The 27,411-nt window shown below is 35.8% G+C and overlaps 4 protein-coding genes across 9 annotated transcripts; 1 reads left to right on the top strand and 3 right to left on the bottom strand.

Annotated features, from left to right (window-relative positions):
* The first annotated feature begins 3,885 nt into the window (after positions 1–3,885).
* Positions 3,886–5,125, top strand: LOC111783013 (thaumatin-like protein). The gene is made up of 2 exons (XM_023663880.1): positions 3,886–4,092; positions 4,194–5,125. The coding sequence occupies exons 1-2, from the start codon at positions 4,026–4,028 to the stop codon at positions 4,874–4,876; spliced, it is 750 nt and encodes a 249-aa protein (XP_023519648.1). The 5' UTR covers positions 3,886–4,025; the 3' UTR covers positions 4,877–5,125.
* A 666-nt stretch (positions 5,126–5,791) lies between these two features.
* LOC111783014 lies at positions 5,792–9,986 on the bottom strand. Of its 5 annotated transcripts, none has more exons than XM_023663882.1 (9): positions 9,807–9,984; positions 9,438–9,499; positions 8,683–8,764; positions 8,362–8,595; positions 7,344–7,472; positions 7,206–7,267; positions 6,993–7,108; positions 6,555–6,598; positions 5,792–6,184 (listed from the first exon to the last, which is right to left on the bottom strand). In XM_023663882.1, the coding sequence occupies exons 2-8, from the start codon at positions 9,440–9,442 to the stop codon at positions 6,561–6,563; spliced, it is 666 nt and encodes a 221-aa protein (XP_023519650.1). In that variant the 5' UTR covers positions 9,443–9,499; positions 9,807–9,984; the 3' UTR covers positions 5,792–6,184; positions 6,555–6,560. The 5 variants fall into 5 exon arrangements, with proteins under 5 accessions (XP_023519650.1, XP_023519653.1, XP_023519649.1 ...); XM_023663885.1 differs by having other exon boundaries at positions 6,555–6,592; positions 9,807–9,981; XM_023663881.1 differs by lacking the exon at positions 5,792–6,184 and having other exon boundaries at positions 6,299–6,598.
* A 725-nt stretch (positions 9,987–10,711) lies between these two features.
* On the bottom strand, positions 10,712–11,921 carry LOC111783012 (peptidyl-prolyl cis-trans isomerase FKBP17-2, chloroplastic). Its single transcript, XM_023663879.1, has 3 exons — positions 11,465–11,921; positions 11,292–11,336; positions 10,712–11,220 (listed from the first exon to the last, which is right to left on the bottom strand). Exons 1-3 carry the CDS (start codon positions 11,818–11,820, stop codon positions 10,866–10,868), a joined length of 756 nt encoding a protein of 251 aa, XP_023519647.1. The 5' UTR covers positions 11,821–11,921; the 3' UTR covers positions 10,712–10,865.
* Positions 11,922–12,613: 692 nt separating this feature from the next.
* LOC111783009 (probable serine/threonine-protein kinase SIS8) lies at positions 12,614–22,798 on the bottom strand. 2 transcript variants are annotated; one of them, XM_023663875.1, is made up of 13 exons: positions 21,469–22,798; positions 19,154–19,591; positions 17,300–17,403; positions 15,765–16,918; positions 15,574–15,614; positions 15,356–15,424; positions 15,056–15,156; positions 14,682–14,760; positions 14,477–14,575; positions 14,328–14,396; positions 14,143–14,192; positions 13,886–14,062; positions 12,614–13,104 (listed from the first exon to the last, which is right to left on the bottom strand). In XM_023663875.1, the coding sequence occupies exons 1-13, from the start codon at positions 21,961–21,963 to the stop codon at positions 12,960–12,962; spliced, it is 3,021 nt and encodes a 1,006-aa protein (XP_023519643.1). In that variant the 5' UTR covers positions 21,964–22,798; the 3' UTR covers positions 12,614–12,959. The 2 variants fall into 2 exon arrangements, with proteins under 2 accessions (XP_023519643.1, XP_023519644.1); XM_023663876.1 differs by having other exon boundaries at positions 19,154–19,610; positions 21,469–21,594.
* Positions 22,799–27,411: the final 4,613 nt, after the last annotated feature.

The raw sequence follows: 27,411 nt of genomic DNA, 5'->3' as shown, positions 1-27,411 counted from the left end.
TATGGGTTTTTCATTTCATGGCCGAAATCGTGCACATCGCCCTTGTTGCGTTCGAATCAACTGTTATAGTAAAATGCTTCTATTCGTTCGTGAATTTAAAATTTTGTAGAAACTCAAACAAGTGAAGATTAGTTTAATTAGAGAGAACACGATTGTTAATACAGATATCGTGTTAAATCATTATTCTATACAAAAGTTTAAGTTGATGGGCTATGATATATTTCCGTCGAACCCTTTTCATATTTAGGGTTTTAACTTCAAAAGACAAAATTTTTAACCATGAGAGAGATTTTCTGAAACAATTCTTTAAGTAACTTGGCAAAATAGCTCCATAATTTCGGGAGAAGGGATGCCTTCTCATAAAGGGGTTGTAATGACTAGACCCGAGCACCTGTTTACAAAAAGACACAGATTTCCGCAAATGACTATATATATCATATAGTCATCATGTGATTGTAAAAACGGTAAGAATAATGCACATTCTCTATTCTTTCTAGGGCTCAATAATTTGGTTTCCTAAAAATGTAATATCATCTTTCTTTGGTGAGGAAAATAAAATTTCTCATTGATTTGTAATTTGTTGATTCTTTTCGAAAGGGTTTTAACCTGTTTTTACTCTAAAAAAATCGGTTAAACTATGCTCAAATTGATGTAAAATAAGTGACTTTTGGATCACGAAGTATATTATTATATTAGATCCTCGCGTACTTAAAACGCTAAGTAAGGTTGAGAAAGAATTAAGGGAATGAGATGAAATTAATTAATTAAGGAGAAGAGAATTAAAGAGAGGTGGCAGAAAGAAAGAGAAGAAGAAGAGAGTGCCAAACCACATTGTTTATAGATTTGTAAGACAAAAACAGGAGAAAGTGACAAGACTTCAACCTATATACCTTCCTTTGGTTCCACATATTATAACAAAGTTTCTCCTTAATTGAGTGAGTTTTGAGCCATCCAATATCATCCCTTTCTTTCTTTTTCGGGGTAAGATTTCAGGAAGGAAGCACTTCTTATAACAGTGTAAAAACTAAAAACCTCTTTTTAGTAGATGTTTCTTAAAATCGTTAGGCTGACGGCGATGCACAATGAGTTAAAACGAACAATATCTGTTAGTGGAGGGTTTGGACGGTTACAAATGAAATTAGAGCTCAACATCGGGCAATATGCCCGTGAGGACGCTGGGCTCTCAAAGGGTGTGAATTGTGAGATCCCACATTGGTTTAGAGGGGAACGTAGCATTTTTTTATGAGGGTGTAAAAATCTCTCTCTAATATATTCGTTTTAAAATCGTGAGACTGATGAAAGCGGAAAATATTTGGATCGGGGGAGTAGCAATCTTCATGCTTGCTAATATTATGTTTTTTTTTTTAACGATTAGAGAAGAAAATAGTTTAAAAAAGAAAAAAAAAACCAAACAATTAAATTTGAAATTAAAAATTGGAAATTAATTAATGGGCTGGGGCCTGAGAGGAAATAGATTTAAATAAATAAATTCTTGTTGGGCCTGATGGGCCGAAATAGATTTAAATAAATTATTGTTGGGCCTGGGCCTGATGTGACCGAAATAGATTTAAATAAAACTTATTGTTGGGCCTGATGGGCCTGTGAGAAATAGATTTAAATAAATAAATTCTTGTTGGGCCTGGGCCTGATGGGGCTGGGCCTGATGGGGCTGAAATAGATTTAAATAAATAAATTCTTGTTGGGCCTGATGGGGCCTGAGAGGAAAAGTCTTGTTGGGCCAGTAGAGAGATCATGATCCAAATCTAAGCCCAAATCCATTGCTTTGCTGAAAAGCTCTAACGAAGCCCAAAAACGAAAACTGACTGAATCAAAAGGATTATATATTATATAATCATTAAAAATATCTAACATACTATATATTACATATACCGAATGTTGTAGCTAAACGTTTTCAAATTTGAAAATTTCGAAAAGAATATATATATATATAATTTTGCGTGAGAGATTAAAACATAGCATGTTAATGAATGGATTCATTTTTGTTACGTCAAAAATTAAACGACGGTAAATAAAAAAGGATGAAAGAAATAATAACGGTAACAGCCCAAGCCCACCGCTAACAGATATTATTATATGATGTTTGGTTTCCCTCTCCCACTCATGTCTGATGTCATTTGTAACAGCCCAAACTCATCGTTACTAAATATTGTTTCTTTGATTTTTCCTTTTCAAGTTTTTCTTTGAAGTTTTTAAATAAGGTGAGATTTTTACATATTTATAGAGATCTCAGAATAACTTAACTTATTTTTGGAAGAAACCAATCTCATTAGTTTAAATTTAAAGATTAAATATACATTAAGTTTTGAATATTATAAAAATAGGAGCATGTGAATAATTTTGTTTTATTATGGTTTTTGACCGTAAAATATATAATTCAAATCTAACTTTATATTTAATAAACATATAAGAGATCGAACTAAAAAGGATGCTGCTTGTGGGCTTCCATACTTAAAAAAACATAAAATCATTTAAATATTCCTCTGTTTCTTCCCCTTAATTTAAGAATGTTTTTTTTTTCTTTTTCCTTTTCAAATTGATTATTGATTTTGTATTATTATTATTATTTTTTTTTTAAAGTATTAGATCTGTCGTCCGGACCAAACAGTTTAATAAACGACAATAATGAAAACAGAGTCGCCATTTGACGACGTTAGCTTTGGTGTCGGCCCCGGCAAAGAGAATTTATCTTTAGGGTAAAAGTAAAAAAGTTTAAAAGGAAAAGAGAAAAGAGAAAAGAGAAGGGTATAAAGGGAAATTCGATGTAACTTTGTTAACGTGTGGTAATCAATAGAATGAAGGAATGTGAGCCGTTGATGCGAAAAGATCGAAGTTTGTGCTCAGTTGCGCCAAACGTGTGCATGGTACTTTCTTCACCAACTATCTACCAAATCCACACGTGCCGACCTTACTGCTGTTGTTAATATCATCAATCAATTAATTATAAAATTAATTCTCGCACTAAATGTATCATTAGATTAAATCATTGGGTTACCAATTTTGAAAGGAAACGTTGTTTTTGGATTTTACTGTTATGAAATAATAGTGTTTTTTTAATAAAAGACAATAATCTCATATGAGATCCCGCCGGTTAGGGTAGAAAATGAAGTATTTATTATAAGAGTGTAGAAACTTCCTTCGAGTAGACGTGTTTTAAAATAATATCTACTAGTGGTAGCCTTAAACTTTCACCGAATAAATTTGTGAAATAAGAACTCGTACTAATATTTGAAATGGTAATTAATATCTAATCCAAACCTCATCAAATATCATGTCTCGAATTTTTTCGAAATATATCTTGTTTTCCATAATTGATTGAATCAACATTCCTCTCATCCAAATTAACACAACAAAAATTCAAATACTTTTCTATAGGATCTAATGAAGGCTAAGTACATAAACTAATAGCAAAAGTTATTGATAAATTTTATCCACAAAATCAAATTTATAATCAGGAAAATAAAGTTTTGGTTCTCGAGGAAGAATCTAAAATGGGTAGCAGTCATTAGTAGGTTCATTGGAGAAAGTGAAGTGGTTTACAGTTTTCTGAAGAATGGAGGAGAGAGGTCATATACCAGTAGGCCACTTCATACTTTTATTCAAAACAGATTCCCTTGACATGTGAAGGAGTTTCCTTTTTGTAAAATGAACACAGCCAAAGCCCCTCCTGTGCTTCTGACATCTTTGGGAACTGGGCAACTTTGTCATCATTTATCCCTCTCTCTAACCCCGCTCTAAAATAAATATGGTCTTTTTTGAACTTTTACTCTTGAATATTATCTTTGGAGAGAGTTTTTTACCATCTTACAATGAATAATTCGTTCTCTAAATCAATCCGAATCCACTTTTTGAGTGCGCCAGGTCTCTCTCCTCCTAATTTTACTCCATTTCCCCTCTGACCTGCATTGTCTATTTCTCTATATAAGCACTCATATCCATCAACTTTTTGAGGGAGCTTGAGCAGAAGAAAGACATACTCTCTCTAACTCTCTATAACACTATCAGTCATGATGGTTTATCTGAGATCTCTTGTGGTTCTCACTCTCTACACCCTCTTGACTTCCTACAATTCAGGTAACTGACTCACTAATGAAATCTTCGGGTTATGTTTTGTGTTCTTAGATTCTAAACAATGTGACTCAACTCCATGGTTTTTCTTCTTGCATTTGCTACAGTTTTCGTCTCTGCAACTACAATAACATTCTACAACAAATGCCCTCATCCAGTTTGGCCTGGCATTCAGCCCAGTGCTGGCAAGCCCTTGTTGGCTCGCGGAGGCTTCAAGCTCCCACCCAACAAGGGCTACTCTCTACGCCTTCCAGCCCTGTGGTCTGGCCGTTTCTGGGGCCGCCATGGCTGTGCTTTCGACGCATCTGGCAGAGGCAAGTGCGCTACAGGGGATTGTGGTGGTGCCCTCTACTGCAATGGCATTGGAGGTGCCCCACCAGCCACTCTTGCTGAGATTACACTTGGAAATGACCAAGATTTCTATGATGTGAGCCTTGTTGATGGCTACAATCTGGCTATGTCCATTACCCCGTCTAAAGGCTCCGGGAAATGTAGCTATGCTGGGTGTGTGAGTGACCTTAACATGATCTGTCCTGTGGGCTTACAAGTTAGATCTCACGATGACCACAGAGTGGTGGCCTGCAAAAGTGCTTGCTCTGCATTCAATTCTCCAAGGTATTGCTGCACAGGCAGGTTTGGTAATCCGCAGTCCTGCAAGCCAACCGCATATTCCAAGATCTTCAAGACCGCTTGTCCTAAGGCTTACTCTTATGCTTATGATGATCCCACTAGCATTGCAACTTGCACTGGTGGCAACTATTTGGTTACTTTTTGCCCTCATCACAGTTAGATGCACTTTAAGCAAAAGAAAAAAAAAAAACGTTTATTATGATACTTTTGATAGGAGTTTGTTTATGGGGAATAGTGGCTTTGACTAATGGACTTGTATTGATGCCATCTCTCTCTCTCTCTCTCTATTGTTACTAGGTATTAATAGGCTTTTGGCCGTTGGGGCCTTGTATTAATGGCTGGCTTTTGGTTCTTGTGGACTATGACTTATGAGTAAAAGGGAACTAAGAAGCTGATTAGCTTGCAAGAATCGCAGTCTCTTGTCCCAATTGCTAATATGGAAATGACAGTATTGTATTACATGAGGTGAAAAGCTGTGCTGGGATAGTGTGAGTGGATTTCTAGTGTGTTCCGTTGGCTATATCTTTATAAGGTAAAGCATGCCAGCTGGGTCAGCCATCCAATGGCAGTGCTTTTCACATGAAAATATATTTAAAAAGGGAGCCATTTTCCACTCTACTTGACACACTTGCTTTTCTTTTAAAAAAAAGTTCACCTAAACACTACTTTTTCATTTAAGAACATGTATATTACGAAACAGTTGCAAATTTGAATTGAAATATTCGGTTAAGGCCTTTACCTTGGCTCAGTGGAGTCTGTCTGTTTCAAATTACGGCCATCAGCACTGAGGGGAGGAGGGCATTGAAAGTTAGCAGGGAAGAACTCTCAAGAGCCCAGCGACCGGCTACCTGTTGGGGGGCCTATAAAAGAATCTTCAATTTAAACGTCAGTGTTTATCAATATAATGTACCAAATCAATTCAATTTCAGCGGCAGCCGAAAGAACAGGCTGATAAACAAGCAGCCCCCACTTAGTGGGAAATTTGTAGTTATCATCCCTTTGAATGCTTCAAAGATCAATCAACTTCAGCCAAAGACTTCCATCTTTTGCTGCTTTTTGTCATCATAGAACACACTGGCAATTCAATCCATTACTTTTCTCTATTAAATTCAAATCACTATCCATATACACGAGAAGATAAAGTCTGATAAGAAAACAGGGAAAGTCTATCATGTGCAATCAAAAGACAGGCATTGATGATGAGATTGAACAAATAGAAAAGGTGATTAAAGACTAATGTGTGCACAGTAGACTCAGGGTGACACCAATATAAACCCCATCATTTCAATTCTTATCTCGCTATTTATGTGAGCTCCTGTACCTGCAGCAAGCCTACATTTTAGTAAACTTATTGATGCACTTCTACAAAAATGATTGCTTTTTGACATGCCCCTTTGAGTATAGAAGACAGAGGCTAATGGGTCACATGACCATTGACGAGTCAAGATGATGAGGATTGCAAGCATTCCTGCATAAAGTGGGAATATCAATATTCCTACACAAAACAGTAATAACAAAGAATTAACGGACCTAACATTCGCAATTTTCCCTAAATCTGAAAAATAATCATGTGAATAAAATATTAAAAGAGACAAAATATGCCCTTTGTTTCATCTTGGTTTACTTTGATAGGTACAAACTCAAAGATTTTGAGGTGGCATTTAGCAGTTCATATTTTTCATACAATATCCTCTCCGTCATACAACAATTAATCAAACAAGTATCAATGTCGGTTGTGTAATCAATAGATACATCATAAGAGGAACAGTGGCAAGAGTAGTGTCGTAAGCTCTAATCAAACTAATGAAAACAAGAACTCAACAAGTCCAAATGCTAACCCTTCATCAATCTGTCGCTGCTTTCGTCCTTGCTTGCTCTGTACCTTGCACAAATCGTAAGAAACTTCAGGCAATAGATAGAATTAGCTTGTGCCGTTTCAAGAGTTATCATCCTGATGATTTTGTCATGCTTAATAAAATCCCTGAATTGAAAATATATAACTTCAAAGAATAAGAAAATGAAGAAGAAAAATTATGCACGGGTATTCGTTTATAGATCCTGCATATTTCAAATGACGCTGGCTCAGTACTGTCGGTCAAGGTATCAGACTTACGAAGGTAAAATATCAATAGTTTTTGTTACATGCTTAAGTAACCATCAGTCATAAATGAGGAGTACAGATGTTGGCTTTATTTCAGATACATAATATAGGTGACGCATGCGTAAGCAAGCAAATGAGTTACAATTAAAGCAATGAAGTTACAATTCTCTCTCACCAGTTTTGCTCGCCCCGGGGAATTTGCGGCTGTAAAAAGGAAATTCAAATAGAAAGTTTTTCTTGAACCACGAGGGCAGGTTTCCATATATTGCTGTAGGCAGTGGGATCAGGGGGCTGGAGTAGAATCAAACGGATCATTACTTTTACCATATGGTTGTCAAATTAGTGGGAGTGTTAATAAATGAAAGAACAAGAAAAAAAAGAACCCCACCTAGTCTCTCTTTTATAACGTACGTATTCGGTCACATTCCCAAACTTCTTATCTGCTGATTTCTGTTAATACAAAACATGCTAGTAATTAAGTCGAAGAAAGATTTGCTCATTAATTGAAAGGGAGGGGAAAGCAAACCTCAAGTAGAGGGATCCCACTGACAAAAAGAAGCAGCAATGTTAGGAATATTGGCCCAAGTATCACAAGCCACTCAATACCTTCCAGAACGGGAGTGGAAGCAACGAAGATTCCCCACCAAAGAAAGATCTGTTATCACCGTTGTTAAAAGCGTTCATCTATAAAAGGATTTTAAGAGAAATACTTATCTGGTAGAAAATATATGCAACCCCGTGGTAGAAAATAATTCGCAATACGATAAGTCAGTGCAGCTACACACCACCAAACTAATAATTTGAATCCTTACTCGGAGGGAAACACAATTTCTTCATCACAAATGTCAACATTTGAGTTTATCAAAGGTTCATATCTTGAGCATTCTTTCCTATGAAAAGTAATATATCGTAAGCTAAGCACTTGCATATGAGGGTGTCCAAGAAAATGATAATTATATTTTCTAAGTATCTACTAATAACCTAGAGCGCAAGCAACTCTTCTTCCGAAGAAGAATGTCATTCCTTGGCTTAGACTTGGCAGGCTAGTAAGTTAAGTGAGAGGATGTAACCGCCCAAATCAACCGCCAGTAGGTATTGTTCTCTGAGTTTTTCCTTTCGGGCATCCCCTCAAGGTTTTAAAACGTGTATGCTAGGGAAAAGTTTCCATCGATGTGAGATCTCACAATCCACCCCCCTTGGGGGCCCAACGTCCTCGCTGGCACACCGCCCGGTGTCTGGCTCTGATACTATTTGTATTAGCCAAAACCTACTACTACCAAATATTGTCTTCTTTGGACTTTCCTTTCTGGCTTCCTCAAGGTTTTAAAATACAATATTTGTCGGCGGTCGCCTTGGACAGAGAGGAATATTATAAAGTAGAGTGAGCTTTTGTTAAAGCTAATGGAAAGGCCCAAGGATCTCAGTATAAAGCAAGAGTATTAAGCAGAAATAGATAGCCACTTACAAAGTTTTCGAAAGTGCATAAAGAAAGAATACGTGGAATGCCAGGTACAAAGTAAATGTACTTTTGGCAGTGGCCTAACCTCACCAAAGTAATTAGGATGACGAGAGACCTTCCAAAGTCCAACATCGCACCACTTCCCCCTGTTTTCTGGAGAGTTTTTAAATGCCAATTTTTGTTGATCAGCTGTAGTTTCGATTACAACACCCACTAACCACATAATCCACCCAATTACATCCGCAGCTCGGAGAGATGGATTGTGATTGCTTGCATTGACCACCGTGATAGGTAAACTTACGGTCCAGACCCAGACAGCCTGAATCAATGAAATGGTGGTTAGAGTAGCTAAAATGAGATTTTAATATGAGGATTGCACGAATGATAAAAGAATAATCAAATCCACCTGCAATATCCAGAAAACTGCTAATTTTCCCAAATTACTACGAATTTGATCAAAACGTCGATCCTCTCCCCATTGCAAAATCCTGAGAGAAACATAAAGAGAAAAAAAAAAAAAAAAGAAACAACAATAAGCACCTGATATACAATGATTTCCATCGATATTGTCCTATCAGGTCATCCATAGACTGAACAAAAATTTATGATTTCCAGCAGTATAATTCAACATTATAGCCTATAGACATATATTTCGAAAACTACCTTGGCCAATTTTCTAATAATACTGAGAACAACTGAGGAATTAGTGAGTGAGATCCCATATCGGTCGGGGAGGAAAACGAAGCATTCTTTATAAGGGCATGGAAACCTCTCTCTAGTAGATGCGTTTTAAAAACCTGGAGGGCAAGCTCGAAAGGAAAAGCCTAAAAAAGATAATATCGGCTAGCGGTAGGCTTAGGCTGTTACATAGTGCTTGATTTCCATGTGTGCTTACATAAATTACTAGTTGGGTTGATAATACATAACTAGGTAACAAACATTTTTCTTCAGATTAAGGCCACGACATTTACTACAACATGCAAAAATATTCATGATGGAAAAATGCTTAGAAAAGCTTATTGCTATTGGGTTAAATTGGAAGAGTATGAAGAACAAAACAAGTTCTATCTCTTATACTAATTCTAAGCATGCAATACAAGATTACCACCAAAATGAAATGTGAAAATTGAAGACTTATTCATGGCAAGCTGTTATAAATACCTCATTAACAAGAAAAAACCGAGACGAAGGCCCCATGTCACTACAAGCACAGACAGAATTACCTGGAAAAATAGAACCATACTTTCAGATTAAATTTTTCTATAGAACACCAACTTCGTTTCATAGAATAGGCAGTTCGGATACAGTGCAAGAACAGGACATGAACAACTTGAGCAACACAATGTCGACAGTGAAGTACGCCAAAAAGGAACTCCTACAAGTTTCTTCAGTCATTTGGTAAGTCAAAACTATAGAGTTAAACCCAAGGCAGGTTTTCACAGAACTTTGAAACCATGATTGGCATTTGTTACATCAGGAAAATTGTTTAATAATCGTTCTCAGGCAGCTTACAGAATCAAACAGCATTACCTGTCTAAAATGCCAAGTGCCTTGAAGAACTAGAGTCAAAACAGTAAGTATCACAAAATTTGTGCTACCTGTAAATCAGAAACTTCATAATTAGATATCAAAACTAAACAGTGATACCAAATGCCTCTACGTTTCTCAGCACCTAAACGACCAAATTCTTTCTTACTAAGCAATTCTGAATCAAATTCTTCAGTCTGTTTCCGTAGAAACGTCCAATTTCTTCTTTACAGTCTCATTTCACTCGCGACATTAAAAGTTAAAATTAAAAAAAAAAAAAAAAAAAAAAAAAAAAAAAAAAAAAAANAAGAAATGGGAGTCGATCACAGTGCCCATGAAGCTGTCAACGACGAAACGCTCTGGATTTCAGTTTCTCCCGTTCATTAAGATTCTTATCTGGTTAAATAACAAATTAGTCAATCAGAGAATCCAAGAGAGTTCCTCCGTTCCCGCCATTACAATCACTTTTCGAGAAAGGTACTTCTATGGATAATAGTTTATTTTTAAACATTTAATTAAAATTTGTAACCGATTTTAATATATATTTTATAATTATAAAATTAAATAAATAAACAAAAAAATATATTTTTTTTAAATAAAAAATAAATTCACTCTCATCCTTTTAAACTTTTTATTATCTTTTAAAAACTATCAAATAAGTCAATCACTTATTGAAAGTATATTCTTAAAGTTCAAGGATATCAAAGATATCGACGAAAAGTATAAGATTTCGAGAGCTCATGGATAGTTAAAAAGTATAACCGTTCAAATTTACCAATAGCAAATATTATCTGTTTTGGTGAGTGATGTCAGTCTTACAATTTTAAAACATGTCTTCCGAGAAATGTTTACACATTATTATAAGAAATGATTTTAAAACATGTCTTCCGAGAAATGTTTACACATTATTATAAGAAATGTTTCATTTATTTCTGTAACCGAGGTAAGATTTCATGTAGAAGACCCAGTTGTTCCTTTCTCTATATTTGGATGAATTACAAACCAGAGAATTGATGTGAGTTACAAACTAAGTAGAGGTATGGGCATTGATTGAAGAAGAGTTCAAGCAGGAGCAATGGACACCTTGTCAAGCTCAACAACGTACTCTAAAGTTGCAAATGGAGGAATTTGAAGACCAGAACCCAAATCTCCACCTTTCTCTCCAAACCCCAAATTAGAAGGAATTATAACTCTCCTCTTACCACCTGCTTTCATGGATTTCACCACATATTCCAAACCTTCACACATTCCTCTGCTGTAAGGTCTTGAGCCCATCACCAAAGCCAGTGGCTTTCTACCACTTTCAAAGGTATCTACAAATACTTCATCACTGCCTTGTATCTTTCCCTTGAGGTTTATCACAACCAAGTCCCCGGACCTCGGTGTGGCGCCGCCGCCAACTCTCAGCTCGTAATACCTGTTTTTGCATCAGCAGAATGTGTTAGATGAGTGAGAAAGAGGGCAAGTTATAAGATGTTAGATATGCACCTTATGCCATTGGGTAGCTCTACTTCCTCTTCCTTTTCAACGTTTCTGCACAATCCAATGCTTGGTTATTATGGAAGTTTACAAGAATTGGTTCGTGTTCGTTCTACTGTTCTTAATTCAATTTGGGGCTAAGGAAATTAATGCGAAATTGAAAAAGAGAAGGGATTGAGGACCTTGTATTTGCTACTTCTTGAGAGACTTCGAGGCGGGTTTTGATCTGTTCGGAGATTACACCAAAGGCGAGAAAAGCAGCCCACCCAAGGCCTGCGCCGAGCCCGAATCGCCTTGTCAAGGTTGAAGCAATCCAATCCGTGGACTCGACATTGGTGGTTGGTCTCTGTTGCTCCACCCTTGTTGGGGCTGGTTTTGGTGGCTCCGATGAAGTAGTGCTCAGAGATGGAGATGGCGACGGAGTTTGCGGCGGTTGGGAAGGTGGGGTTGAAGGTGAAGGTGTTTGTGAGGAAGCCAAGTGATAAGTTCTGGTAAGTGGGTGGGATAGAAATGTATTTGATCCGAAAAAGGAAGCCATGATCACAAGCAGATAGCAGCTGCAGCAAGTTACAATAACAATATAATTGAAGAAGCAGCAGGAAGAATTGGATGATAGTCCCTGTCACTACCTTATCCCTTCTTCAGATATTTAGATGGTGGCTCCTCTCCATTTGTTTCTTATTCGTATTTCCCCTGTGAGATCTCATATTGTTGTTTGGAGTGGAAAACGAAACATTTCTTACAAGGGTGTGAAAACTTCTTCTTGACAGACACGTTTTAAAAATATTTGAGAGGAACTCCAAAAGTGAAAGCCTAAAGAGAATAATATCCGTCCGGCGGTGAAAGTTGTTACAAATGGCATCAGAGTAAGACACTGAGCAATGTGCCAACAAGGGGGTTAAGTCACGAAGGGGAGTGAATACGAGGCGGTGTGTCAACAAGGACGCTGGGCCCTGAAGGGGTAGATTGAAGGGTCCCACATCGATGGGAGAAGGGAACGAGTGTCAACGATGACGCTAGGCCCAGAAAGGGGTGGATTGTGAGATCCCACCAAACATTCTTTATAAAGGTGTGAAAACATCTCAGATGCATTTTAACAACTTTGAGAATAAATTCGAAAGGGCAAGCACAAACAAGACAATATCTGCTAGTGGTGGACATGGGTTGTTACAATCCCATGGGGCCTAACATCCTTGCTGACTCGCTGACTCACCACCTGATATCTAGCACTAGCAGAGGCGAATTTATGAGTTACAAAATAAAATAAAATAAAGGTGGAAATTTTGAAACATATAAATAAAGTTGAGGAGGAGAGTTGAGCAACCAATCAGTTGAGTGGTTAACAAAATGCTTTGTTTCTCCATTCCCAGTTTATCATCTTCTGTTCAAACAATCCAATCCACCTGCAACTGTAATAATGTACCCAACACATCAATTACATTGTTTTCAACTAACCTTTTGATTCTTCTTTTTTTTTTTCTTTTTCCTTTTTTTACAACAAATACACATCCTGACAATGTCCCATCTCTGATAACATTGAGAAACCAGAAAATTGGAAAAGAATCACAGTCTCAAATTCATCACAGCTTTTGCTCTTCATTCTCAAGCAATCTCCCTTCCTCAGGCTTCCCTGCCCTTCTTTAATCTCAACCAGACAAGCTTCTCAACTTGGTTTGCCTAGCCTGACGGGTCTTCCGCAACTTGCAACAATCGAGCCTTATCACGACCACTTGGTCTCGGCACTTGAGAACTCGACATTGGCTTCTGCAGCGGCTTTAACGCAGCCATAATCTCCGCAAATGAAGGTCTTAACCTTGGATCTCTACAAAGTGATCAGACATCAGGTAATCATATGTGTTACTCTACTCTATGAATGCATCTACCTTATACTTTCAAACATAAAGTCACAATTTCACCAAAAGAACGCATAAAAAAGGTAGATTAACCATGAGATTTCTACGTCCTTTTTCTTTTTGTTCGATAAGATACCAAAGTACAAGCAATCACATATAAACTTTGTGTTCTTGGAGCTGTTAAGCTGTAACGAGGGTTGATCCAAAATGATGTCTAATACCTCAGCAAACCCTTCCAAATGTGCCTCATCAGATCCTGATTGCACTAGAATGCAATTTAGCTAACAAGAACAAACGTGATTTCATGAGTAAAAGATTTCACTGAAGAGTCACAGATAGAGTTAATAGGATCTAGCTCAGCTATACCATTAGAAGCATGAGACTTCAAGCTGATAACATAATCAAATGTAACTAATTCAGAGCACGAGAGCTCCGGTACCTAAAAGATACCACCCCGACCAAGACAATCTTCTGCCACTCGAACTAACTAATTAACGGCTAAGCTGTTTCCGTGTTTCACTCTCTAACAACATACTTCAACTATTGGAGGCTTATCACTATCATCTAGGAGATGCTTTTAACATTCCAAACAGCTATATATTGAGAGCTAACCAACTGAAGTATACAAAAAAGAAAGTGAATCAAAGTGGCATAAGTTTCATAATGGTCATATGCAACAGAGATTGAAATGGCTAAATACAAACTTATGAGACAAGACGAGTCACTTTGAAGCAACATTTTAATACTTACGTTTGCCAGCATTTCCTAATAATGTCGGCGATGGCAGGATCCATATTGTCTGGGATGTCAAGACGGCGATGCTGAAAGCCAACGGCGCCAACAACTTGCATTGGGTTCATTCCTCCCCACGGTTGTTGCATCGTAGACAGCTCCCAAAGTATGACTCCGTAACTATAGACATCGCACCTATGCAAAAGGTATAACCAAAATGATTAAGAAAAAGAAGAAAACATCCAAATAGGTTCCTTTTCATGTAAAAATCTTACTTTTCATCTGAAGGTTCATTTCTCAGCACTTCTGGAGCCATCCACTCAGCCTGAAAGATAATAACATGAACATTAGATATTGTTAAAGCATCTCTTTCACATGGTTGAAAACTTGTAATCGCGATTCCGTATGAGTATTTCCGTATGAGTATATCGAAACACACGAAAATTAATAAACTACTTACGGTTCCCGCTGTTGACCTTGAAGAAAGAAATGTGCTATGCTTCATTTTTGATAAACCAAAATCACACACCTAAACAAAAATATATTGTTAACAGTGGACTGATTATACCACAGAAGTTTAAAATTTGAGCAATGAAACAAGAGTTTCACCTTAACGACCCAATTTTTATCGACAAGTAGATTTGGGGACTTCAAATCACGGTGTACAACGACAGGCGTGCAATTGTGCAAATAATTCATTCCCCGAGCCTGAAAATTATGTCATTCATTTGAAGAAGAATGTCGATTAAACAAAGTCCAGGATTTATTTGGTGCCAAAATGAAACAGGAATTGACTATATAAACAAAACCATACTGCATCAAGGGCCATCCTCATTCGCTTTCGTTCGTCTAATTGATTGTTGGGACGGTGAAGCAACCTGTACAAGCTACCTCTGCAGCCAATATACCATTGGATATGTGAGATTTTTGGCCTTTGCCTCAAAACATGAAGGGCATAGAACAATATCATATTAGACATCTATATGGATAAGTAAACAAATTATTTCTCATGCAGGCCTCTAACTTTTACAACTAAGATGAGTTTTGTTTTTTATATTTTAAAAGCTGATAGTTCGGTTATCTAAGCTTTAGAAAATAGTTCCACATGGTCCTACTCCGTTTACGATGTTATTAGTTAGTTTAATAGAAATATGATGCGATAGTCACATACGTAGAGAGCTGATGTACCTGGGAAGAAATTCGGTAACAATTGAAAGATGGGGAGCACGAGTCACAGCTCCCATGAAGAGAACAACATTTGGATGCCGAAGCCTTTTCATAATTCGAACCTTCAAATGGAAATCACAGCATAAGATACTGAAAATTATAACAGTCTTAGCTATCTATATAATAATAATCACAGATGCAGGCTTGAGAACTTGATGAAAGGATAAACATGAGAGGTGTCCATGAAATTGAATTCTCTACTGAATCATTAGAGGACATCAGTTGCAAATGTCCCGAAGTAAAAGACTGACGATGTCGTACCTCACTTTTGAATTCTTCAAGAGTTTCGCCAGAAATATCCTGGTCTAGAAATCTCTTCACAGCTACCTCCTACAGAAACAGATGATGGCTATAAGGTCTACACCCTTAGGACATGATAATAATTAACGAAGAACGGAATCCGTTAGCAGACTCCTCCAAACAGATGAGACCAATAATGTTTAATGGTAGATTTTCACAGTTTGTATAAAAGAACTCACAGTTCCATGCCAATCTCCACGGTAGACCTCCCCATATGATCCTGCAGCACAAAGAATACTCAAACAAGTTCAAATTTTACTTATAGCTGTTAAAAAACTGAATCGAAGTTTAAATGTTTTTTTAAATGAGAAACATGAAATTTTAAATAAGTTCAATAGAACATCACAATGCATGGATTAGCAGTTAGTACCAAGTCCAATACGCTCGCCCAAGGAAATTTCTTCCCATGGGATTTCACATTCTGCAACATCATCAAGGGTAATATCGGATTTTGTGCTTTCGTTTCCTACCGATCTATCTGATATTCGTTCACCCTCTGAATTTTCTCCACATGCTTCATGCTCCCTATCTCCACTTCCACGTTGCTCATAAAGAGCAGCATCGGCCTCAACCTGCTCATATTGCTTGTTGACAGCCGCCGTTGTTGCAACCACTGCAGCAGCAGTGGCTGTGGCAGCAGCTGCTACAGGAATTTCGAGATTTGCATCGGTATTCTTTGCTGCAGCTACCACCATTGATGATGCAACAACAGCTGCAGCAGCTGCTGCTGCAGCAGCGACAGGCACATTTCTCCCATACTTCACTGGAGTTACCTCAAACGGTAAGGCTATAGGTTGTCCAGATGATTCTCTTGAATCAAGAGAGAGGTTTAGTTCCAGAGGTTTATGGTGCAGTTGTTGGCCATGGGTAGGGCTTGCTTTAGAATGCTGTCTGGGCTGAGGCAAGGGCGGCAAAAAGTTAGTTGGACGAGGATCTTTCTTATCTACACTTTCACAGAGACCAGGCACCTTCCTACTTTGATCCTTGTCTTCCGTTGGTGACTTAGACTCAACGATAACATCTATTTGGTCGGGGTATGCCTCGGTAAACAAGTTAGGGGGAGCAACTACACCACTTTCAAGCAACACATCATGAAGCTTCTGAGCCAACCGTGGATTCTCTTTGGCAGCATCAATCATGTATTGTGAAACATCCTTTACTTTCATTCTGCGCACGGCAGGTGAGCTAACACCCTCGGTCCATGAAGGTGATCGAATGTGCATGCCAGGATAATTTGGTTTGCTAGCAAAATCACGTGACGGCCCCTTGTTGACATTGGGAGGATCATATTCCTTTGTGGCACTGAGAGTCCCGGACTTTGGTTTCCTATCCGATATCCCAAAATATGGATTTTCCTCTAATGAACTGCCAACCCCACTGCTTGAAGATGCTGCCTGAGAGGAATCAACATCTCTAGAAAGTGGACTGGCTGAAAAAGGGGATCCATCATACTCTACATGCGATCCAGCAACATCAGCTGGAATAAGTGCACCAGGATCTGCCATTAAATCGACAATGTACTCCCTGGAAGTCAAAGGATCAGAACTTCAATACACGATTTCGATTTTCCAATCCCCAAATAAATACGACAAGTAGTTTAGTTCTTCCTCTGTTTTCAACATGATTCCCACTTCAATAGCTAGAAAAATCAAGCAATTAATTAATAATGATTTAAATTCACAATTATATACCTCTGCTAGATGTGTGTATTAGGTTATTATACCCACTCGTCAAATTACAAGGCTCGTGCAATAGTACAACCTCAAAAGAACGAGAGGCAGAAAGAAGACACATTTCCAAACAATGATATGCACAAAAAGCTAAAAAGAAAAATTTTCGAAAAGAAAAACAGACACTCACAGACTCTTCTGCAAGATGAAAACGCAACATATAATAGCAGGCTACCTTCCATCATCAATCTTTACGAAGTTCATTGCCACATCATCAGAACCCGTGTACTGTGGTCCTTTTACCAACCGACAAGGAATGCCCACGCCATCTGCCAAAAGCTAGATAAACATATAAACACAAGTCAGCAAAAGCAAGATCCAAGGGTAAGATAAATATCTTAAATAGCAAAAGTTCAATGCAATTTGCACATTAAAAGGGAGAAAGTACAAGAAAAAGGAGCAAACCAATACTATTAACCAGAAAAATATTAATATCTGTACTACATGATTGAATGCATCCTTATCTATTGGTTGAAATTTCTAGATCAGTAGGCGTACACTTCAATATGGTAAATCAGGTACTAGATAAGAAATAACTATATCACATGCTTAAAATACCATGTACAAGGGGAGGGACAACTAGTGACCACGAGCCAACTAGTGTTCTTGAGAGCTTTCTTGTATTTTTTGTGAGCTTTCTTTTAAAGATCAATAACAGACAAAGAATTAAGGTTTATTAGGCATCTTCAAATTCTAGATCATCTAACAATTATCATGGTCAAGGACCTCAGAACTCTATTGTAGGGAGAAAAGTGAAACTAAGAGAAAAGATACCAGATGAATCAATCGACCTTGCCCTAATATACTGTATAGGTTCCCAACTTCAAGGTTAAAACCATCTAGATCATGCAAAGGTTTCGCTTCGACCCAGATTTCCTCTTTCATCATTCCTTTAGAAAATTGAATCCCTATAATGAGATTAAAATACCACCTTGGACATCAAGCCCAGCATTAGCAGATATTGTCCTCTTTGGGATTTTCCTTCGAGCTTTCCCTCGAGGTTTTTAAAACGCGTCTACTAGGAAGAGGTTTCCACGCCCTTATAAGGAATGTTCGTTTCCCTCTCTAACTAATGTGAGATCTAACAATCCACCCCCTTGGGGGCCAGCATCCTTGCTGGCACACCATCCGATATCTGGTTCTGATACCATTTGTAATAGCCCAAGCTCACCGCTAGCAGATATTGTCCTCTTTGGGATTTCTCTTCTGGGCTTCCCCTCAAGGTTTTAAATGCATCTACTAGGGAGAGGTTTCCACACCTTTATAAAGAATGTTTCATTCCCTTCTCCAACCGATGTAAGATCTAACATGACTGCCTAAAGTATGACTGAACTTCCCTATCAAGCTTCACCAGAAATCCCCATATCAAAGTTGAAACACAACTTGGTGATGGCTATCTAAGGACACCTAACAATACCACCGTCTAACTTTTCTAAGAGAACTCTATCCTAGTATATCTTTATCATATGCAACACCGAGTCGGAGTAAGTATTTAACTGGGAGAATCTTTCACCATGGCATTGGCAAGGAGAGACATTTTTTTCCTCATGTTAGTTAAACCAACTATTCCTAAAGCTTTTGAAGAGACATAAGGTTTCAGCTTATCAATGACGACCTCACTCTTCATTAAACCTTGGCATAGAAAATTTCCAACAAAGTTTTGCATTCTTTTAGCAAGACCCACCAAAATCTTAAAAATGGAAATGTAATAAAGGGGCAAACTTGAGAGTAAACTGGTAGATCACCTCCCTAAGAGAAAAACTTTCTTCTACTTTCCAAGAATTCCAGAACTTTTTAAGCAGATCATCGTACTATCAACCTTTATGCATACTTGGTACTTATCGTCCTGAACCTTACAAACATTTGATACACTAGAATAGGTGTATTTATGACATCACCCTATTAGAATTCTCAAGAATTGGGCATCGAAGGCTATTGTGAAGTCGTAAATTTAATAGCAACATAAAACTCATCGTTTGATGCATAAATGATAATAAAAAATAAAAATTAGGTTGCGGGGTGCAAGTACCTTGAATAACAATGCACGATGACGGGCCAACCCTACAGTAAGGGAGCCAAGAGGCAAAACCATACTGCCAAGGGTTGCTTTCAAGCTGTAACTAAGATTTCTCCATTTTATCAACATCTTTTCAGGATCCCCCACTGGTCCCCCCATATGATCTGAAACTAAAACAGCAAGCTTCCGCACCAAATAACTATTTACAGAAATTGGAGATTCTGACCCCATCTTGATGGCCATCTCCAATGCTGTCTGTTCAAGTTTCAATAAGTTAGCATCAGCAGCTTTGTTGATCAGAACTGCTTCCCAAGTGACACTGCCAGACATTGGTGCTCCTTGCAAATCAACTAAGGAAGGCATTTTCTCTGAGGTGGACTCGGTGAAGACGCCATATAGGTCATAAAAGCCATCCAAGATCTTGTCATCATAGCTAAGAGAATTGTAATTCTGTGAAGCACGCATAAATCTACGATATGAGATGGGTTAGAAAGGAATAAATGTAAAACAAAGTAGAGATGCACAATAAAGGTATGTTACTAAGTACAACATCATACACCAACATTTGTAGTTTTTGTAGCCAAAAGGCGGTATGAAAAAATGACAAAATTCATTTTTACGACAAAATAAATTCATGTTTGAAATAGACAAATAAGGTGAAAATGACTGACCATATTATATTAATGCATAGTTGGAGATTATACAACAATTAGATGAAACAATTGTAAAGAAAGTGAGGGGGTGAATATCTCTTCTCAAATCGTCTATCTTCCAACTCGATTCCTCTTTCTCTATAGGCAATGTTGAATTCCCCCAACTTATAAGGTGATTGAGTTTCCCTTGTTTTTTTCCCATCATATAGGAAATTCCTTATTTTTCTTCTACAATAAGAGCAACTTTCGTTCCGATATGAAACATAGGCATACACAGTACATAAAGCTCCCTTATAGAGTTATCTTGAATAGCCACTCACATTTCTCCTCCAATGAATGTGTTTTAGTAAGGAGAAACCATGAAAGTAATGAGCGTCTTGAACGTTTCCATCAAAACTAACCTGATACAATTGAAGTCTTGAACTCTAATTGCTTTTTCCTTCTTTTGTATGTAACATAAGGAGGATTTTTTTTATTCTTTCAAGGTGACCTTAATGTCCTATTGGAGAATATTCCAGAATTTATAAGGAACTATCTTGCCTTTTTCAAAGTGATCTCCAACTACTCTCTTTTCAAAATCCTCTTTTTTCTAGCGAGGCATTCAATCTTATCCCCGATTTCTTGGACACTACCAAAGATGGTTTTACACCATAGTTTGTATTCAAATTCACAACTCTGCCTATTGGTTGTTCTTCGATAGCTATACTTACACACTTTTATATCTCAACAGTTCCTCCCAAACCAATAAAAGAAACATGGGCATCCTATGTAAAGATACATTAATACAAGCGGTACTCAATAAAGATTTATCAAAAACATGTCGGGGTGCAAATAGAGTAAACTATGTCGGGGTGCAAGCGGTACTCATGAATAGTCCACTAAATTCATGTGGCGACTAAGTTTTTTCTTTCAGGTGAAAAACAGAACTCAACAAATGAAAGTACAAGAAGAGAACATAAGAAAGAATTCTCACAAAAATTAATCAAATTACAGGGAAAAAACACCTCCAAGCAAAGACAAATATGAAGAAAAGAAAATAAGGAAATTACTTCAACATGATGAAGTTGTACATGAATATGATGAAATAAACAAGTACAATATCAAGGTTATTTTAAATAAATATAAATTTAAACATAAATGAAAAAAGAAAAAGAAGGAATAAAACTCCATATATTGCAACCGACCCTTTTCCAGACGGGTCAAAGAAGAGACGATATTAACACATACAACCACAGCATAACTTGAGTGATTATCTGCTTCTAATATCAACCACGATGTTCCCCTGATATATAGAACATTCGTGAATCTTGGACGAATCAAACAAACAGACATAAACGAATGGATAATATAACGTTAACCGAAGTTTTAACTGAACAGCTTGAGGTTAATTGCAGACAACAATTTCATGGATGAAGATGAAGCATTCATCACACCTCATCCACGGGCACTAAGCAGCCCGATTTCCAAAATTCTGAGCCACTGATTTTAAGTATCTCAATTAGCAACCACAAAAACTTATAATAAACATGGTTTTATGGCAGAAAGATAGTTATAAAATTTACGTCAATCAAACAAATTGGAGCAATGCATTAGCATTAAGAGATGTATGTAGGCACGAGAACAGAATGTAAGAGTCAACCACATTAAATTAGCTCGTGAACAGAGCAGATTTACCCAATATCTGAAGGCAATAACTTCAGCTGGAGTGTTATCAGGATCACATGACCCCAAACTGATCTGCTTCACAGCCTCAATCTGAGCCGCCTCAGGATCCTCTCTAGCACTCATTTCCAAAGCAAGCTGTATCTGATACTCTTCCTCTATATCAGGATCCCTCGAGTTACTCGACCCTGAATCATGCCTAGATGTATCCAATGCAGCATCTCTGCTAGATACTGAATCCGATGGCTCCATTATCTCCCCTGCAGTGGGATTCGAAGATGATGGAGGGCTGGGGCTACGCCTATTTGTAACAGAGTTCAGCCAACCGGATAACCCCGATAAGGGTTTATGCTCAGAGCTAAAATGGGTCGGCCGGGAGCGAGATAGCAGCTTATCAGACGATGAAGCCTCAATTAATTTACTGCCCCTCGATGAAGTAGACCCTTCGGATGCGTCGTCTGACTGACCACTGGACATGATGTGGAACTTCTTGAGGAGGTTCTTCATATTACCTTCACCGAGTCAGAGAATCGAATGCTAAAGTAAAAATCCGGCCATAAGCCTCTCCATTGTCGTAGAATTAGCATCAAACTCCAATCCCTGGGTCACCACTAAAAGTCGTTGAAAGCTCAAATCATTAACGAAAAGCCCCAGAGTTAAGCCGTCATGTCAAACCCAGAAGCCATAACGATTTCAAGAGGTTCAAAGTCAAGCAGCGAGAATTACCGACTGACCCAGATGCTTGTATTGAACGATAACTCCCTAGTTTTGATTAACAAACAAGATACTCCAAACTTGAATTGAAAACACAAACAGATACTAAATCTCAAAGAACATACACATAGAGATGATATCGATATCGCAATCGAAGCCTGAATAGTATTACCGCCTGATAACGGAATCGGAATGTGAGTAAGGAATGGAAACCCCAGGAAATTAGATCTTAATTCACACTGAGAAGGGCGCAGAGGTCATTGAAAAGAGGGAAGAAAGGTTGAATAAAGGGGCAGGTGAAGGCAGGCTAGAGACACCGGAAGCAAGCAAGTGGGTTAGAGTAGGACCTTTAAAGAGTGACCCACTTGAGTTTGAGAGACGGGGAAGGATTTCGCGGTCCCAGAAAGCCAAAAAAAAGGCTCTCCACTCCAACTGTTGAGAATAGGAAAATTTCTTGGCACTCAGAGCTGCGCAGCAAAATCCCCTCTCTACTATATCTCTCTATCTCTTCTTGGAATCCAAAATTCCAAGTGTGACGGTCTGAGTTGGAAAATTATGGTGGACTGCACATAAATGGAATATAAAAATGAACAACTTGGAGAACCAGTCTGCTGAATTCCACTTTTTACCATTTCAACCAAAAGGGATATCATAATTCCTTCCATTTTTCTTTCAACTCCTATCATCGGCCCCCCAAATAACTGTTTTAACATCTCAAAACTTTCTTCCATTTTCCTTATTCAAACTATGATTTGACCTTTATTCTCTTCCAAACCGATATTAAATACTTGGGTTTCAGTTCTTTGGGATTTTTAATTGTTGGGTGTCCAAAAAATCTGACATTTTTGGTAATGGAATGAAAGATTTATAATCTTTGATCATCAAAACAAACCCTAATTAATTTATTGCACGTGTATGAGATTAGGTAGTGTAACTAACGAGATTAAAATAGAATATTTTGGTGCCAAATACAATTTACTGTCTCCTCTTTGTTCCAGAATTAAGAAACAGATGGCTACAAGAGTTTTAATTCCATGTGGATTTTTTATTGTTGGTCTAAAAAAAAATTCGTGTTTTTTTTTTTAAGATATGTATTTTGATCATCAAAATTGTCCGCCCTTTAAAGGATATTTATGAAGAGTTGTAATACTACTTTTAATCTTTCATGAAGATTTTATAGTCTAAGGGAGTAGAAATCCATTAAAATATTGAACGAAAATTATGACCTAAAACGGGATTCCGATAACTTATAATGAAAATTGAGATTTGAATACCGTCACACTATTTCATCTGACCACGACACCTTCTTTATATATCAATTTTCATCCAAAATTTGAAAGGAATATAAAAAAAAGAAATGTGTGTATTTTGAGAATAAGTGTGAGATTTCACATCGGTTCGAGAGAATAACGAAATTTTTTTTATCAAAGTGTAGAAATCTCTTCTTAACATGCGTTTTAAAAACAGTGAGATTATACGTAATGGGCCAAAGTGGACTAGTGGACCGTAAGTCTATCGAATAAATATGTAAATAAGAAAATGAAAGAAAAATGAATTTATGTTGGGTATTTATTATATATATATATATATATATATATATATATATATATTTTAATCCAATTTTGTTATTATTTGGAACAGGCAAAAGATAAAGAAATAAATATTTTTAATATGTCTAGTTGAAGAAGTATGATTTTACTAAATTTTAAAATCTATTTTAACCTCAAAATCAATTATATAATTTATTTATTTCTTTTGTCAAATTAATTTTTTATCCCAAATTTTTTTAATTTTTCATTTTAATTTACGGGTTAGGCGTCGTGGACTAAGGTTCAGGAAGTCAACTCTTATGCCAAATAAAGGTTCGACTTAGTTTAGGATATCTAATCCATTTCAAATCGAACTTTTCAAATAAAATTTTTTTACTCCAAACGTAAATTTGAAACATTTTACAAAAAATTACGAATATTTTTTACGATTTATTATTTTTAAAAAAAAAAGTGTTAGTTTTGCACTATGTTAAATGTTGATTTGAAACTAATATATGTTTCTGTGGAGTGAATGGCTTAGAACTTTGGTAGGATATGGAGGCAGCTGTAACCCACCATGCAAATAATTAATTTCTTCGACATTATTTATATATATATATATATACACGCCACAATTCTTCCACAAATTTAGTTAGTTGTTCTCCTCGTTCTTTCGACCATTTTCCATTTTAGTTCAAGTTTTAGGAGAACGAAGGATTGTGGCTTATTAAGCTATACGTGCAGTAAAAATAATTGACTTATTGATGGTCCCATTCAAGCTTTCCTTTTAAGAGGCAGAATATGAATTTTAGGATCATCTGACATGATATATATATATATATATATATAAGTTTTTATTTATTATTACTATTAATGGAAAAATTAAAATAAATTTTAAAAAATATATATAAAAGTCAACAAATATATATATATCATAGTTACAACCTCTCTACTTTCCTAAAATACTTATGACGTATTTAAGTATTTATTGTTTAATGGCACGTGGTTGGCAAGAAAACAACAATGTATTTATTGTATTACTAATTCACAAGTCAAAATACAAATAAATACTTGTTTTAAAACCATCACAATAAGTCCATAAGAGAAGAAGGCAAAACTATTAATATTAATAGTATTAATTTTCATTTATTAATATTAATAGTATTTTGTATATCAAAAAATTGTATTTAATAATAATCTTAAGCTTATTATTAGATAAACAAAATATTGATAATAATAATTAGCACACCCATCATTTATCCTTTTCCAGCATAATATATATATATATATATATATATATATATATATATATATATATATTAGTTCATTAATTGTCATTGAATTTGTATGAAAAATATAAATAATATTTTAAATTCATTTATCAATAATCAATAAACCCCTCAAACCTTGCTGTTTATATATATATATATTTGGTCTGTCGTATTAGAATTAGAAGTGCCCGGTTGAAAAGGGAGGTGTTATCCAACAATTTCCACAAAAAAATAAATTATAAATAAATATAAAAAGCACAAAATAAATATATTTTTTTAAATGGAAAGTGATGGCTGAAGAAACCTATGCCTATGAAGTGTGATTTGCTCCTTCAAAGGGTGCTTTTGGGTTTTTTTTTTTAATTTTGTTTTATAAATAAGTGGAGGTCCGAGATTCGAACATTTAAGTCATAAATTTTTTTAATGCAAATTTACATTTTTTCAGTTCAGTAGGGGTAAAATAAAAGTGCAATATCATGATCTTAACATGTTCATGACAAACTTTAAAGAAAACTCAAGCTTTGTGCTCGTGACATGCTCGTGACATGCTCGTGACAATTAATTAGGGTTAACGCATATAGTCTTCATTCATATCCTTATTTCATGTATTTCGTTTATTTATTATTTTATTAAAGTTTTAGGAATTTGTTTAAGATATAAGTACTGGATTAAATACAATTTTAGGTACATAAGTACTAGATTAAAGACTTAATTAAAGTGACCTAAAGAGGTAATTTCGCATATGCATGAGTGGTTCTTATCAAAACTTCAATATTAAAGTCAAACCTATGTACTAAAGTCATATCCACTTCTATAAAACCAATTATGTCATTTTTTTATTTCAATTTTGTCATCATGCTCGACCATTAATAAAGTTTATTATCCAATAACTTAATTTTACGAAATTGAGAATTTATTTTAAAATTTTATTAAACATTAAAAGATTACTATTTACCATATATAAAATAAAATATATGAATAATTATATAAAAACACATTTTTAGATTAATCTAATAAAAAAAAAAGTTAATTGAGTATAATTGTCCATAAATTAAGTAGTGATCTGTATTTAATCCAATAAATAAAGAGATTCTATCAGAATGAACTGATCATTAACTTTTGGTCGAGCTTCGACCCAATTTGAGCTTATCATAGTACTCCAAACTTCTCGACCAGACTAATAAATTTGAAAGAAATAGATGTAATTAAATATATTAATGAAAAAGAAAAAATTATAAATAAATTTTATTAGTGGAAAAGCATTTCTTAAAAATTAGAAAGAATAATTAAATAAAAAGGTTATCACACAACTTTCTTTATTAACAAATGAAAATCAAAATTAAAAAGAAAAAAAGTATCATAGTAGAAAAAGACTGGAAATTAAATATTTGGTAAAGGCAAAAAAATAATAAAAATAATAATAATGACCACGCGCTTTATTAAGGCTGCGAGTGGGGAATGTTTTACAACTTTTTGCCTACGCGGTCTGTTATCGTCCAATCAAAATGGATCCCAGAATCAAAATTTTGAGATAACTAATGATACGCAAAGAAGCGCGTGTTTTTTAACCGCCAAAATCAACGCGCTGCCGCACGGGCAAGTGGGCGACGGCAACCGTCAGCCGTCAGTGCTTTTAAAAAATACAATAAATAAATTGAGAGAAAAGGAGCATATCTTATCTTCTTTACACATTGAATCCACTTCATTAATTATATTTTAATATTTTTGTAGAAAAAAAAAATCTTTTTTTCGTACAACTTAAATTATTAATTATATCTCCATATTTAAAAGTTTTCTTTTTAACTTTGGAATATTTCAAAACAACCCTCTAACCTTTTGTTATTAAATTAATAAATAAAAAGTTCGTCTTATATTATTTATATTATTTTTTACGTACAAAAAAATATAATTATAATGCTTCGTTTTCCTTTCCAATCAATGTGAGATCTTACAATTTACCAATTTGGACACCACCATCTTCGTTGGCACACCATTCAATACCTAACTCTGATACTATTCGTAATAGTCTGTGGCCACCGCAAGTAGACATTGTCTACTTTGCTCCATTACATATTGTTGTCAGTCTCACGATTTTAAAATGCGTCTGCTAGGAAGAAGTTTCCACGCCTTTATAAAAAACAATTTGTTTCCCTCTCCAACCGATACATGTAAATTATTATATATAAAAAAAAGTTATAATCAAGCTTTTAAATATTTCAAGACATACAATTTAAGTTTATGTAATTGGTAAAATTTTATAAATTTAAAAATATAATATTAATGGTTAAAATGTTGGTTTTCAAATTGATATCGAGTCAGACATCTCAATAATTTAATTACGAGGGAACAAAAAATCGACGAATGATAATAAATTATAACTCGATAATTTGATTTAAATAATATTTATATTTAGGTATATTATAATATTTTAAAATGTAAAT

This window comes from Cucurbita pepo, chromosome LG20 (assembly GCF_002806865.2).
Source record: "Cucurbita pepo subsp. pepo cultivar mu-cu-16 chromosome LG20, ASM280686v2, whole genome shotgun sequence".
Lineage (NCBI taxonomy): Eukaryota > Viridiplantae > Streptophyta > Magnoliopsida > Cucurbitales > Cucurbitaceae > Cucurbita > Cucurbita pepo.
The sequence above is the reverse complement of the archived record's forward strand: the minus strand, read 5'-3'. Positions and strand labels throughout refer to the sequence as shown.